This window comes from Ruditapes philippinarum, unplaced genomic scaffold (genome assembly GCF_026571515.1).
Source record: "Ruditapes philippinarum isolate M1 unplaced genomic scaffold, ASM2657151v2 ctg6012_1_1_1_1, whole genome shotgun sequence".
Classification (NCBI taxonomy): domain Eukaryota; kingdom Metazoa; phylum Mollusca; class Bivalvia; order Venerida; family Veneridae; genus Ruditapes; species Ruditapes philippinarum.
The window spans coordinates 77,828-93,798 of record NW_026865643.1 but is presented as its reverse complement, the minus strand read 5'-3'; the positions used below and the strand labels follow the sequence as shown (position 1 = coordinate 93,798).

Genomic DNA, 15,971 nt, shown 5'->3' with positions numbered 1-15,971 from the left:
GTAAGCACTTTCAAAGCGCTGAAAGCACTGGAAACCAACTAGTATTTATGCACGTGTAAAAATTCGAGATTATCCAAGAACTTTCAAATGGAAAATTGCCTGGTTTTGAAATGTTCTTATTGTATTCAAATTACGTTTTCTTGATATTACTATTATTTATCAAAGTATTATATATAGTGTTTGGATTACTTGTCACACACCTTAATATCTTTCTTAATATATGAACTGAAATGTACTTGTAATTAAGAATGATTTCAATTTTCATTCCTACGATGTAAGAAAGTTGCTGGAGAATGCCTCTTTTTGATATGTTTTACAATTTAAAATGTATTTAAAACATCTAACTACGCTCAAACGCCGTTTATAGATCGGGAAATTTTCATTTTCATATTGTTAAAATTTTCAGATTTATTAAACTGTATAATTATGTGATCACTAGTACTATTTCAACATTCCTTTAAAAGCATCTTTTTCTATAATTAGGCAACGAATCTTGGTTTGTTTTAAGGACAACAGACTTATAAAATAGGTGGGGTAGGGTTTTATGCGTTAGTTACGCTGTAGAAATATGGCGATAAATACTGCAAAATCTGTTTTCAACAAATCGCGCATATTTACTCGAATCTTGAATCTTTTTTTCTTTTCTTCTTTTCTTAAGATCTTACTCCGTTTCCCCAGTTTGATACTCTAGAAATAATTTGGCGCATCTGGAGGCATGTTGCTTAAAGATAAAACGGTGACAAATACTGATTTCACTGAATGCGATTGTCACTCAACATTTAAGGGTGGGTTACCCGAGATTAAGTCAGGTTGCCCGAAACACACAATATATTTTAGGCCTTTCGTTAATATTTGTTATGTATATGAATATATCGTTTACAGTTCCACATAAATCATTGTCATAAAATATTTGTATTGGAATAATTTACATTCATTTTGTTCATTATTGTTTCAGCAACTTCACAAAAAGAAATATTGTTTATTTTTTACGCGAAATAACACGACAAATAACTTAGAATTGAGAGGTCGGCAACCACGGCAACCACAAATTTTTGTTTCATAATATGCAAAGTTAAAATATATATTATTATATTGTTTTCAATCTCCTGTAACACACGCACAATATGGTCCGCTTTGGAAAAATCTACCTTGAAACAAATTTTCAAATATATGTGGTTATTTATTTTATTTTTACGTTTGTAGTAGCAACAGAGATATAACCAAATTAAATTAGTTTATTTCGTTGGTGCATAATAACTGAAGTATTATTCGAATGATATCAGCTTTACAAGAAACGGTGCACCGTGCATTATGACACAATCGTAATATTTAGACGATAGCATACGCCTTTAAAGTGATGTAACTTTTATATGTTAGTCTTCATAACAATCATACTATACTAATGTAATAATATAAGTTAAGAGTGACACAATCGTGTGTCTGTTAGATCTATGGTAATTGGTACATTACAAATACATACATCTTATGAACTTTAATATGAAAGCTTTCTATCATATTTTCTTCTGACATTGATTTAAACTGTTAAACGCAATCTGACACACGTTTCCCCGGGATACAACTTTTCAAAATGACAATAAAAATTATACAATAAAGTAAAGAGAAGAATAAATTTACAAATATGCAGCTTTATTTTGAGTAATCTGTCAAATGAAGCCACATTTCTTCAGGGTTAATAGGACATTAGCTTAGTAACCTATCAAAATATACATGTAAGGTTAAAAGTTTAAAAACATTATACAATGCTAAAATAATGCTTACATAACATTAGTTTATCTTTTTTTTTATTCTGTTTTATAGTTTTAAGAGTATGACTTTGACAAAATGTTTTAAACTACCGGAAATCGTAGTAGTTTCTTTGGCCGTGTGGTTTATAACGTATTTTAGTACAAACGTTCTTTTAATTATCTAATTATTAATTTTTTTAGCTAATGTACACATATATCGTTTTCTTTTGAAGTTTGCAAACAGTTTCTTTGAAAATTCAGAAATTCTGAATAACAAATATAGGTAGAGATCAAGATTTGTTTCCCCTCGAAGAGGTTCCATAATTGCACTTCCAGAGGAGATTTTGAATTTAACTAGTTTTTCCAAAGGATGTCACAAGTAATATTTTTGCGCGATTTTCACTACTTTTGCGTGGTATTCACTAAAATTATAATTTTATATCAAAATCTAAGATGTGCTCCGCACACTAACCAAATCCAAGAGTTGTACAGTGTGGAGGGAGGTGGGGGGGGGGGTAGTTATGTTCCTTACCCCATTCCCCTTTCAAATTAAAAAAAAATATTGCAATGAAATGTTAAGAGAATAAGATTGTAAAATAGTTATATTTTGTATCATCTGATTATGTTGAATACATTTAGGAAGTTAATAAGGTTTGAATGTTTATTAGGGTTTAACGGCACACTGACACATTACTGGCCATACCACATCAACCACTAATTATTATATTAATATACTTAAAGATCCTGTATTGTTACCACACTTAAAGTGATATTTTATAAACATTGTATATGTATATAATCATGCTTCTAAAACAATTTTCAAACATCAAAGAATATGTATAATATGTACTGCAAATATTTGTGTACATTATATGTAATCATAAAAATATATGCATTCATTTCTTATTGGAAAACTTGACTCAGACTTTATAGAAAATAAATTTCTAATTACCCCCCTTTATTAACTTGAAATGTTAATTCGGTAATATCTTTAAAAATAATGCTTTTTGAAACTTATAATATAGAGAAATCTTCATTTGAGCATTATTTTATGATATAAAATCATAAAAAAATGAGTTACAGAATCTTTAAAATGAGTTCATACAAGTTTATAAAACATGTTGGATAAATCTCTCAGAAGACAAGTTTACTTCCTTTAAGTAATCGATCAGGGTTTTGAATGGAGCTGAGGCAAAAAAGATCTCTTAGTGAATGTATTGTAATATACTGAATTTGTCGCAGTCCTGTGCAAGACTGTTCAAGATTGAAATGTTTGACGTTGAAATTATTATCACAAGCTGTAAAAATGGGACATCGTCTCTAGACTGTGTCCGGTACGATATCTTGTACGACATACGATTCATGACGGTTTAGAAGAGATAGAGATGACGATACGTCAAGACAGAAGTTGATATCATGAACTTTTTTAAATACGGGTTGCCCCAATTCGAATTCTATTCAGTTGATATTTTAAGTAAATTAACGGAAGGTTTAAAATGTTATTTTGTAACGTATTTCTACTAATAATTCTTTAGCCTAAGTATCAACCTTTTTGATTTCCTCGTATTCTTGAGTGGCTTGGGAGCCTACATAATTGGAATGACAGTTTTTGTAAGACATTATGCAATCGCAACAGATGTTTCTTGATCATTATATTACAAGTGCAATTATTTTTTACATCACAAATTGATTACATTTTTTCTTCGAAATGTATGACAATGTCACACCAAGGGCTTTTGCTTCAGCAGTAAAGATGGATTCATTATCAGGTAGTCTTCATTCTAGATGTAAAATTATTTACAAAGCAATCCAATACCGTATTTTATAGAAAATTGTTTACACAAACCATCTTTATATAACCGCTTCTCGGATTATCGAAATGTAAAATATTTGGACAGATGTCTGCATTTGAATAAAATGTAATCCAAGAAATATTTTAACTTTAGACGGATGCGTTTATGTACGTTTATGTAATCTATTTTGGTGGATTGGAAAACAAAGCAATCGTACATACACATGAGTTACTTTTGAAGCTGAAAAGGGCTTATTTTTTCTGATTTGTTTTTCTTGCTTTTTAAAGATTTATCCATAGTTAGATATATCTTTGCGTTTCATCGTATCATTATTAATCTGTTGCATGCTTGGATGGTTATCGTCTGTTACATAATTTTGTCGTCTGCTTGATTTATGGATTTTATCTATATTTTTCTAAGTAACAAATAAAGGATGACTGTCACTTTGCTTGGCACCTGACAAGACACTGAAATAATCGGCATCTGTTCTTATACCAGTCTATTTGCAAATAGTCCTAGCAGGATTGGGACTCTTTGAACGTGACCTTGTCTTGTTGAACATTGTCTTTATTTTTCAGTTTATGAGTTATTTAAAAGCTAGAAACATTTTGAGAAATATATTCAAAGGGTACATGTAACGATTTAAGAGTTATATACACATACACTTTTAAGTGACATTCTTTGTAGTAAGATTTTATTAGATCTCAGAAATTTCATGATGATATTCCGCCAAGTTACGGCCTAATTTACCGCATTTAATGGCCACCTAGTAATGTCTATTTTATATAGTTACCAAAATACAGTAGGTTTCTTAAGATAAAAATTACTTTCATACGATTAATTTTTCTTTTTGCAAGAATGTATTTCAGACAAACGTTCAAACATTATGTGTAAAATATGAAAGAGAAGACCAAAATGTGAGAGAAACGCTCACGGAACGCAGTCACGGACAACATAGATTCACAAGAATCACTCGAAAGGCTTGGCTCCCAGTTGGGCACCGAACAGAAAATGGCAAAGACTTTTAAATGCAATATACTTATTTATAATTATATACACATGTCTATTTATCCTGTTCCAAAATTTTAATATAAAATCTATAAACAAAAACATACAAGAAATTTTTTTTTTCATGTTTTATTTATTTATATAAAACATCTAACAACAAAATCCCATACAAAGCAATACTGTCATTTATAAACTTATCAAATTAAATCATTTATAACATATAAAGTAGAGTCAAGGGGAAATCATTCTTATCTACTGAATACTAATGTACGTAATTGATAAAACACCTGTTTATTACTATTTTGTAGAATGGCACAATCTAAAGACTAAATTACCATTACACGACAAACTATAGGGCTTTTGAATGTACTAGTTTTAAAAACATATTTAAAATACTAAAATAAATAAGGTGTAACAAAATATCAAAATTTCGTTTTCTTTCAAACATTTAGTTTACTCTAGCCCTTGGGCCAACACCTAGCCAACCTACAAAATCACTATACGGTCCGCGATCGGCTGTTCTTGGGTCGATGATCGGGTCGCCGCTGTCATCAGTATTACGAGCTTCCGTTCTGCCGCTCTTGTGAGACCAGTAACCGTTGTTATCTAACCTATAGAAATGATAATCCTCACCCGGCCAGACGACGAGGGCTATAAGACATTCGGTACCAGCATCTGGTGCCCTCAGACCGGTGAGTCCGTCCCTCAGACAGGCCGAGTAAACTTCACCTCCAACGTTTTCTCTGTATCTTCTTCCAGATGCCCTACCTGTAAACATTAGACAACATTTTTATGATCAATTCCGTTTAAGAAGTAATCACATCATTGCTAAAACTCAATTGGAACTATTTATTAAAATGATTTATTTTATGATATTGAAAGTAAAATGAAATTATAATGTTATTCCCAGTATATGAGAGTAATCTCTAGATCACAATGACAACGAAAATTATACATGGAGTTGAAACATTGGAGAGTCTTTATTAGTGTGTATATTCATAAGAGATAATGATATGCGCAGCGTCCCTCATGCCCCCTAGCACCGTTTGGAGCAGTGATTCTAAATTCAAAGTTGTTTCTTACAATTGAAATTATACTGTACTCATTATTGATATTACTAGTGAAAAGATGGAATGCTTTAATCAGTGAAAGGGAACAATTATATGTAAAATTAAAGCGATTTGATATTTTGTATGGTATTCAAAATACTACATTGTTTACAATTTGCTACTTTTATGACAAACAAGTTCGTTTTAAGCACTACTTTCTTTGTGTGATTAGCAACATGCTCTAGAACAATATCATAACGTTTTAAAACTCTTGATTCGTTTCCAAGGCATAGTGTGTTTTGAAAGTAAATTACTTACCTGGCTGTGCAAATGTGTTTGTCTGTATGTTTGTGGCATAGTTGTAGCAGTTATTGCGTCTTTGGATGGGGTCTATATTCCAGTTCTCAGGCTGGAAACGTGTTGAGCAGACACGAGCAGCCTGGCGTTTCTTTCTGTAAAGTCTTTGCTTTATGATCACGTGGCTACTTTCGTCATCATTGTTCGTTGTTATGGAAACACGTGCGATAGGCTGTCTCACAATTTTTGATATTGGTGAATTTGGAAGAACTTTTCTACGGTACTGAAACAAGATAAAGACATGCTCAAAATTAATGATTAATCAAGCATATTTTTACTAATTCAAAGCTTATTGACATAATGCCATAATGGTTATCGAATTCATGCTTCGAAGCATAAGATAATGTCAAGGTTATAATTCATAAATGGACAGCATGCGAACCTATAGAAAATAGAAGACAAATGTTTACACGTATGTGAATAATAAAAAGGGAAAATCTTGAACGTCGTATATTAAGCATTGCCAAATTGATTTGTTTAAGCTTGATATAAGAAAGTATTTTTTGTGCAAGCTTTCGTCCACGCCCCCCCCCCGAGCACCGGGTAAGACATGCAATATTTTATTTCGCCATAATTGTGTAGCTGTATAACTAAAATGATACATTCTGATCGAGATCTTAAAAGCCTTTTAAAGCATTATAAAGATTACATTACTAAGCATACAGGCGTTTAAATTATTGCGTTTGGTTTTTATTTGGGTTTTATTAATGTATAACATGCGTTTGTAAATGTAACTCCTTGTGCATTGTGACGTTTACTTTGTTTGTATGTGACATCTTGCCTGGTTTTAAATATGTAAATCTTTTAGCAACATTGTCGACTTTCAATTTGGTTTTATTTTAGCTTGAATTACCACAACCGTAACTTTATCCCTTTTGCCGTTTTGGCGTTATCAAGTGACTTTTTTTCGTGTTTTTTTCTATTTTCTTGCATTGGTTGGACAAAAAGCATTTTATGTTTCCGGACCAGTGAAAGACCATCCTGTTTCTCTATATTCTTAATGTTGATTCAAATACCTTACTGTATAGTTGTATAGCCATAACAAGCAAAACATTTTATTTCTTATGATATTTAAAATACAAATTTTCACTTTAAGATAAAGTAAATTGAAGCCCAAATAAAGATCATTTTTCCTCACTGAAGGAAGAAATACAAGAAAGAATGACAAAAATGAATACATCTTTGTCAAAAATCGGGCAAGAATCCGATTAAGGAAATAATTACCCTTGCTATAAGTTCACTTTATCAATAAATCATTTTGAACTTTTTATTATCATCATCATTGTAATTATTACTATTGTACCTATAATAAGTGACAACACCTGTGTATGTTCCTTCTTCAATACCATTTACATATATTATACAACAATGATTTATGTTCAAGAAGTTGAGAAAAACAAAATACATGCTTACTGTATAGTATATATATAACTTTTTGCTCAGTATAATTTTAAACTAATATATTAAATTTGTACAGTTTCCTTTGACATTTTCGTTATTAAAGGTTAAGTTATTTTCATAAAAGAAACGAAGTGGTCATTAATTTTATTGTTGCATACATAAAACGCCTTTAAAAAAGATATAAATTATTTTGTGTGTATGGTTTATTTTCAGCAAAATGAAACTGTCAAATGTATGACAAATTTGACAGTTTGACAGCTTACTTGACAGGTCAACACAGCTGCACATATTATCCGACAAGTAATAAGCAACTCATTCGGCAAAAGTCCTTCAAAACTCAAAAAAATACAAATGTACAACAAGAGTGTTGCATAATTGATGCAATGTTAAAACCGAAGCGTACAGTACTCATACTTAATATTCGTGTGTTTTAGGCATTTAAGTGTGATAAAACAATAATTTTTTTGCAAAATACCTTTGTCATCACGAATCTGTATATATTAGTAACATTTATTGCATATCATATGGGAAAACGCTTTTTAGGGCAATGTTCGCTGAAACTGGGACATGTGGTGTCAATGTAGGTGTCAAATTCACACATACGAATACTGAAAGTGCATGGTCAAAAGATGACATCCCGTTTTCGATAAGGAATTCGATATTATAGATGATATATTAACACAAGCGTGAAGAAGAAATATTTATATAAATATAACCGAAATACAAAAGAATAAGGTGAAACAAATGATATGTAGACACTCATAAGCTTGTGTGGCTTTCTGTGCCATCCCAAAACGTATTTTGTAAATATTGTCCACATGCAAAATGTAATTGTGTTGAAAAAAATGTTTAAACTTAAATAGAATTGAAATGAATTTTATAAGACATATTACGTTACAAATATAATTGCTTGTTGTATAAAATAAAAAAATATTTTCATATCGTCAAAGCAGATCAATTTTGAAAAAACTGCGATAAATATAATATTTGAGTAATGAGATAAATTCACGTCCAACATCCTGTTTTTTTATACTTTATTAATATCACCTCGTGATTTATGCTGACTTTAGTGAAAATTGTTGAAATAATTTGAAATGTGGCAAAGTGTGCAAAGTAAGTCTTAGTACTTACCTTCCACAGAAAAAAACTTATGAGAGAATAGTGTCTCCTCTTATTCTGTTAGTAACGTGGGTATAATTTTTGTCGTGAAAATAACAATTTCTGTCATATATTACATTCAACGTTTCACATGGATTGTAAATATTTATAAATTCTCTATAAGTTAACTTTTTTATATAATCTGTCTATTTTTAAACTTTAAAGTCACAGGTATGTATATTGGTAGCTTTCACTTTACCATGCTTATTTATTATCTAAACATGATAAACATGAACAAAGTATCATCATGCTTTGATTTGAAGCAAAATACAAACATATGAAACTACATTTAGAACAAAGGATGTAAGAATTGAACTTAGGACACGTGTACAAAATGAATGAAAAACTTGTAAAACAACAGCAAAATTATTTACAAGAAAACAAATTTGTTTTTTTTTTGTGTAAAATATTTGCAACCAATCAGAATCATTGTAAAAGTAATATTATATACACTATAGGATAGTCTTTCCGTATACAACAGAAAAAACAACAACAATAGTACAATAGTTTTACCTTTACAAGCTTTCATGTATGTAAAAGTTAAGTTGTTCATATGGTAGTATTGTTTGTTTAACGAAGAAACACTTGTATTGCATGATGTACTAACATATGTTACAAGCCTTTCCCACGTCGTGGTAGTATTTTTGATAATTCATGTAAATCAACTTGCTTGTACGATGATATTTGATCGACCTTTTTAGATCAAACAAACTTCTTGATATTAACATGTTAAGTTTGCACGAGGATATTTGATTGACCTTTATAAATCAAATTTTGGCAGACGAATATTGCATAACAACAATGTTCTTAAGTAAATGATGAATGCTATTGAAGCGGTGCCTGGGAGGGGTCAGTACCATTGTCGCCAATTTAAAATGGTCCATTTAACCGTGTTTGCAACTTTTATCATTTTTTCCCATAAGAATAATATTGGACGACTTTAAGTTTCCCATTTTAACTAAATGTACTGTAAGGGTGTATTGTTTTGGTGAATAATGCATGACAGTTTTCCTGATTGAATTCCAGTTTCTGTTTCGTATAGTGGGTTTTGCTTTGATTCAATCTATAAGTACATCTTATTCCACCACAGCTTTTTTCTATCGGAGTGTATGTTTACTGTATTTTGATAGTTGGTTTACATTTTATTAATGTCTCTTTGGGTCCCTGCTTTTACTTTAGTAAATCACATAAATTGCAAAACGTATATTGCACACGGCTTTAAAGATTTAATTCCTTTGAACTTTCTTTAAGCATGTATTTGTTACACTAAGATCACGTTTAATTGCCAAATGGTTGTATAAAACATAACTTCCGTGATTCAAACAGAATTAAACGTTACCGTAAGTGGAAGGTACGTAATTAATTTGTCATGTCTGTTTTATCACAAAGGAAGTTCTGTCTACCAGAAATATTTACACATTCGAACCTCACAAAGCTTTTTACCAATTTTTTTTCTTGTTATTATTGCTGCTGGGTGTGTACATACATGGTATTTTATCGGCTTACCAGCATTTAAATGCAAGAGGAAATTGGAATGAAAAAAAAAAGAATACAAAAAATAACTTTTTACCTGGCCGACTATTCCAGAATAAACATGGTTCATTACAGATTGGCTGAGACCCTCAGAACTTGGGCAAGACCTTAGAAGGATGGACTCTAATCGACGGTTTGTGTGGCGGCCAATTGTTTTCCATGCCCTCTGTCCCATTGCGTTTGTTGCCTCAACTACGAAGCCCTCGTATCCGAGGCTATCATCCATTCTGAAAGAAAACACAGTATCGTTATACAGAAGATCTTGAATTATACAGCAATTGAATATATCTGTTGTAATTATTATTCTGTTATTAAATTATATATACTGCTCAGTTATTACTTTCACATAGAATATCTATATACTGCTCAGATATCACTTTCACATAATATTATATACCATAAGTACAGCTTGAATATTACTTTAACATACCAGTATAGATATAAACAACTTAGATATTACTTTCTTATATCATTACAAAAAATCATTTTTGCATTTCCTTATAACAAAAAACTGCATACACTTTACTTTCAGATTCTTTAACGTCAATACTAATTAAACTATACATTCATATTCTTTTACGTAAATACTACTTAAACTATACTTCTGGATACTTTTATGTAAATACAACTTAAACTATACTTTCAAATACTTTTACCTAAATACTTCTTAAACTAAACTTTCAGACACTTTTACGTAAATACTACTTAAACTATACTTTCAGATTATTTTATGTTAATACTACATAATCTAAACTTTCAGATTATTTTAGGTATACTACTTAAACTATACTTGCAGATACTTGTACATAAATACAACTTAAACTATACTTTCAGATACTTTTACGTAAATACTACTTAGATTAATTCAAGGTATTCAAATATAATGAGTGCATTCTTTAAACATATATATTAAGCTACAGGAATTCAGGTTTTTTATAAATCAAAGTATGTGAAGCATTTATTATATTTGTCAATTCATATACATTTAAGATTCAATTTTTTACATAGAATTATTTTTAAGTTCAATGACAATTAGAAAAAAATATACTTTATTTAGTATTAACATCTTTATTTTAATAAGGAAGTTCAAAACAATGATTAACGATTTTCATTTCCTAATTTAGCATGTATATTTAATTAAGTCATTAATTTGTTTTTTTTCAACTGTCCATTCGTCAAAGTACATGTCAATATAGATCGTAACTAAACCGATACAAAAAATAACAACATCGCTCACTTCAAATACATTAGACATATTACTAGTATGACATTCGTGACGTAATGAATTAAAGTATTTAAAACATGTATAAGTCACTGTTAAATATTTTAAATAAAACTGTTTACTATCTATATTTAACATAAAAGGTCAAAGACGGTGTAGGCTGTATAGGTGACATGTTAATTCGTCAATTTTTCGACCAAATTACTTTGATGTACAGAACAATGCTTGTATTGACAAATCAGAAATCGCGTGTGGATAAATCCATTGAAAATACATTATTGTAATTATATGTTCAAAACCACCACAAGACAAATTAAAACGTCAGAAATACCATAAAATGGGCACATGTTTATTGCCGCTGTTTAAATGACATTATTATTGTTAAATATTTCGTATGTAATCAAAAGCTAAAATTTATTGTGTTGCCCCTCCGTTCATTTTACACGATGTGTTAAGAAATTCTATAAACATTATTGGAACGAAACGGCTCGCAGGAGGGTACAAAAATTGCTTGGTGAAGAAACTCTAAGCATAGCTTGTTTGGGGGGTGGGGGGCAGGTTTTAACCCTGCGAGCAATGCAGACCAAAATCAGCCGACAAATCCGTGGTATTTGATCATGGTCTGCACTGTTTGCTATTCAGTGTCAGTGAAAATATAAGGTTAATTTTGCAATAACAACGATAAAACAGGACTTTTGCAAAAACAACGATAAAACAAGACAGAGCAAAATGTTTATAAATTTAAGTGGACATATATCTATTACAATTTGTACACGTTGGAGTGACCGGTGGTGATTTATTGTAAACTCGTGCTAATAAAGAACAAATATGTGCACTTCCATGACATTATGATGGGTAAACATACGTTTAATTAGTCTTGCATTTTTATTTTTTATAAGATTTTTTTTGACGTGTGTCTTTGTTAGGAAACAACATTGATGAAAGTTGATATATGTTTCTTCCTGCTTTTATTGAGGTTTACAAATGTCCAAATATTATTATTTCTTCATCAAGGTACATCAATAAATATTAGCGTCTATTGTCATAAAGATACAGAAAAAAAATGTCATATTTTGTTTTCCCGAACGTTCAAAAGTTTATTAAGAAAAATCAGTACATGATATTAATGGAAAGTTAAATTATATAATGACTCATAGATGCAATGCTTTCAGTAAAGAATTTTATAAAAAGATTCGAAGCACGTATAAACATTTGCAAGTTCAAATCTTAAGTTAAAAAATGACATCATCAACAAGTAATAATTTGAATTTAGAACCTAATAGGTCATTCATTTCTTTCCTCAAAAATTGGTGCAGATCTATTTTCGATACATTGTTATAGTTTTCTTATATTCCCGTCATTTCATTGAATTAAAAAAAATATTACATTTGAATATTTTATAAAACAAAAAAAAAATAACTTACGGTGTCGGGGGGCCTTCATTGACTAGCCACGATATGCGGTCGTACAGTGAATGTTTTTCATCGATATCCCATTCTGGATTTTGACGACCGGAGAATACATTCATACCAACTTTGTACCTGACACCTGAACAAGTTGTGTATATTCATTAGTACAATATAGAAATATCAAATATTGAATGTTTTTAATAATTGAATTGATAATTTTTTAATTCGTACATTGTCGGTGCAGTCCATGTGTTTGAAACATTAATGATATAATATATACAGACATATCAAATTTTGTACGATGTAAATATACTCAATAAATATATGGCACATTATATTTTTTTTAAAAACTGCATGCCTCTTAATACAAATACATTTAGGACTGAAATCTAATTAAAATTATGATATATATTTATAGCATTTTAGTGACATTTATTAGAAAAAGATAGTGTATTGATAAAGTGTGGTCACCCGCAATCATAAAAATTGTGTTAAAATTGACAACACATATATTAACCACATTTTTTTTATTTCGACGGTGCTCCATTTTTATAGAAACGACTGTATAATAAATTGTTATATATCATTATCATTAGTAGTAGCTTTAGTGACACCAGTGGAAATATTTTTTTTGAGGGTTATTGGTAAATAAAAATGAAGCAAAGTTTAATAGAAAAAAAACGTGCGCAAAAAAAATTATAAGAAAAAAAAACACGTAAAATATGACAAAAAGGAATAAAAAATATTAAAATAACATATATTTACTTACCAACATTGAGAAATGTGCATTGGACTAGTTCAGAAAATAAACAAATTCCAATGACAAAAAGAGACCACTGTACACCGGTCCGCGCCATGTTCGCGTTTGAAGGTATGAACGCCGTAACGTAAGAACGGAAACTAACGTGTGATTAATGACGTGCCGTCATGTTTATAGTACGGCAAGCAATTTAGGAAGGGGAATAAAGCTTTCTAGGTGACAATATGACAATTACAGGTTTACTGCCTTCTTAACAACTTTAGGGTCATTAAAGAAGTGTATACACGCATATAATATTCCGGACACTGCAATATCTTAGTATATAATTTTTACACTTATTTCTACATTTTACATAGAGAGACAGCTTGAATACATCATTGCAACATTCCTTTAATATACCATAACAGTTACTTCTTGTTGGGTTTAGTAAAATTGTTCTTCTATGCACAACAATGACATTGCAAATAAATAATTACTTTTGCTGTATTTCATACAGATGATAAATATATGTGTTTTTATCATACAATTCTATTTTAGATTCATACCAAGATAATATAGTACAATCCGTGATATGATTTATATTGTAGATAGTAGTCTGAAAATTTGAAGTTCAAGGAAAGATTTTGTTAGCAAATAAAAATGGGTTAAAACGCAATTTAGTTGAATATACAAATATAACAATAAATAAAACGTATATGTATTGCGGATTATGAAGAATAAATAACTCATTTATGGACAATTGCAAAATAAAAAATTAAAAATACTCCAGTATAGCTTTTTCTTTCTTTTTATCTCAATTTGATTTTTGTTGTTCATGTGATTTTCTTAGGGGGAGTTTGTTGGTTTAATTAATTTTTTATATTATTTATTGTATCTATTCTAAAAAAAAATGTTATCATTATTTTATTTTATTTAAAATTTATTTATTTACTTATCTATTTTAATTTATTTATTTATTTATTTATTTATTTATTTTATCTGTATATTTTTTTTCTTTGCTACGTCTTTACAATAAAAAATATCTGGTTTTCGGAGTAGATCTGATTCGCACTGATTTATAATGACAATTTAGGTGTAGGATTTAAGACTTCTTGAAGGTACGGTTATTACAGTTAGAAAAAAATCTTGAAAAATCTGTCTTCATTCCTAGCATTTTAACTCTGTATATGTGTTAATAAACGCTTCTTTAAATGTATCTATTGTTTAACAGAAGGGAGACTCTAACCATATGTGAGCACATGACTCTCATAAAATTTGAACACGTGGCTCTGACCGAAAATTAGAAAGTAACTCTAATCGAATATGAGCATAATGACAATTTCCGAACATAGGCATGAAACCCAAACCGAACATCAGGACGAATTCGAACTGGAATTGAGCACGTTATTGTAAACAAATATGGGCACGTGGCTGTAAACGAAAATGAGCACGTGCCTTACGGAATATTAGCACGTGCTTTTAACCGTGTATAAGTTTCGTGACTCTAACCGAATATGAGCGTTTGTCCGGAATTACTCCTAGCTTGGAACTCGTTAACTATTATGAAGCTGCCGATACTTCCTAAAACGCTAATTTAATGAAACAAAATGGCGGCAAAAAAGTATCGTTGGTATTACTTCGCATCAGTGTAAAATGTGCGTAGCTTTGCTTAATAGTGTCAGAAGAATTGTGGAAAGAGGCGGAAAGTTGCAAAGGAGCTAAATGCGAATAATGCATCCTTATCCTCTTTCAAGAAAGGCAATAAGATACGTAACTTCCTTTGCGTAAAGAAAGTTATATTGTATAAATATTGTAAAAAATTCATCTTGAAAGAAAGACAAATTAGTTACTTTATAGTTTTCGAGGTCCTTAACCGGAATGTGGCGGAGAGGGCCGGAAAGTTGCGGTCGGAGGCGGATAATACTTCCTTATCGTCAAATTGTCTCTATAAAATACAGCTTTATTGTATATATATTATAACAAATTGATCTTCTTTGAAGACAGAAAAAAATAGTTATTTTTCCCTTATTATGGTAAGGATGTCCTTTTTATGACAAAATTATGTTACCTTTGACATACTGCAATGGATAGGAAAGCATAACAATTTGTTCCCATTTTTCTTACATTAGCACGACTCCTTACTAATACTTCTTAATAAAGTAGATATGCGACAAGATCGGAATAAAAGCTTTCTGTCCACATCAAACTATGAATTAATAGAAATATCAAATAATTGGTATACTTGCGATTCTTTTTTTTTTCTTAAGACGCCAACGTCCTCATTTGACGCCAGGGTCCTTAAATGATTGAATTTATTCACATGTCCTTCCATCTGATATTGATATACGAAAATGAATATTGAATCCCTGTTAAGATATCTTACAAATAGCCTTTTTTGTCGATATTATGTGAATAAATATATATATATATGGAAATATTCGTACATTTTTTGCGTTTATGATCGTGTAACAAATATTCATTTCTAATAATTGTGTTAGTCTTTGAAAGTTTTGTATACGTTATTAGATACTTAATGTGTAGAATAAGAATGTTATGT

At 30.2% G+C, this 15,971-nt stretch overlaps 1 protein-coding gene across 1 annotated transcript; it reads right to left on the bottom strand.

The window, feature by feature from the left end:
• Positions 1-4,684: 4,684 nt before the first annotated feature.
• Positions 4,685-13,607, bottom strand: LOC132729877 (uncharacterized). Its single transcript, XM_060715713.1, has 5 exons — positions 13,445-13,607; positions 12,691-12,814; positions 10,082-10,271; positions 5,914-6,175; positions 4,685-5,314 (listed from the first exon to the last, which is right to left on the bottom strand). Exons 1-5 carry the CDS (start codon positions 13,530-13,532, stop codon positions 4,995-4,997), a joined length of 984 nt encoding a protein of 327 aa, XP_060571696.1. The 5' UTR covers positions 13,533-13,607; the 3' UTR covers positions 4,685-4,994.
• Positions 13,608-15,971: the final 2,364 nt, after the last annotated feature.

Excerpts from the sequence above, each read along its gene's own strand:
- LOC132729877 (XM_060715713.1), bottom strand. The coding sequence starts at position 13,532 with ATGGCGCGGACCGGTGTACAGTGGTCTCTTTTTGTCATTGGAATTTGT. Across the intron at positions 10,272-12,690 it reads AATGAAGGCCCCCCGACACC|AATGGATGATAGCCTCGGAT; the intron begins GTAAGTTATTTT and ends GTTTTCTTTCAG. Across the intron at positions 5,315-5,913 it reads AAACACATTTGCACAGCCAG|GTAGGGCATCTGGAAGAAGA; the intron begins GTAAGTAATTTA and ends TAATGTTTACAG.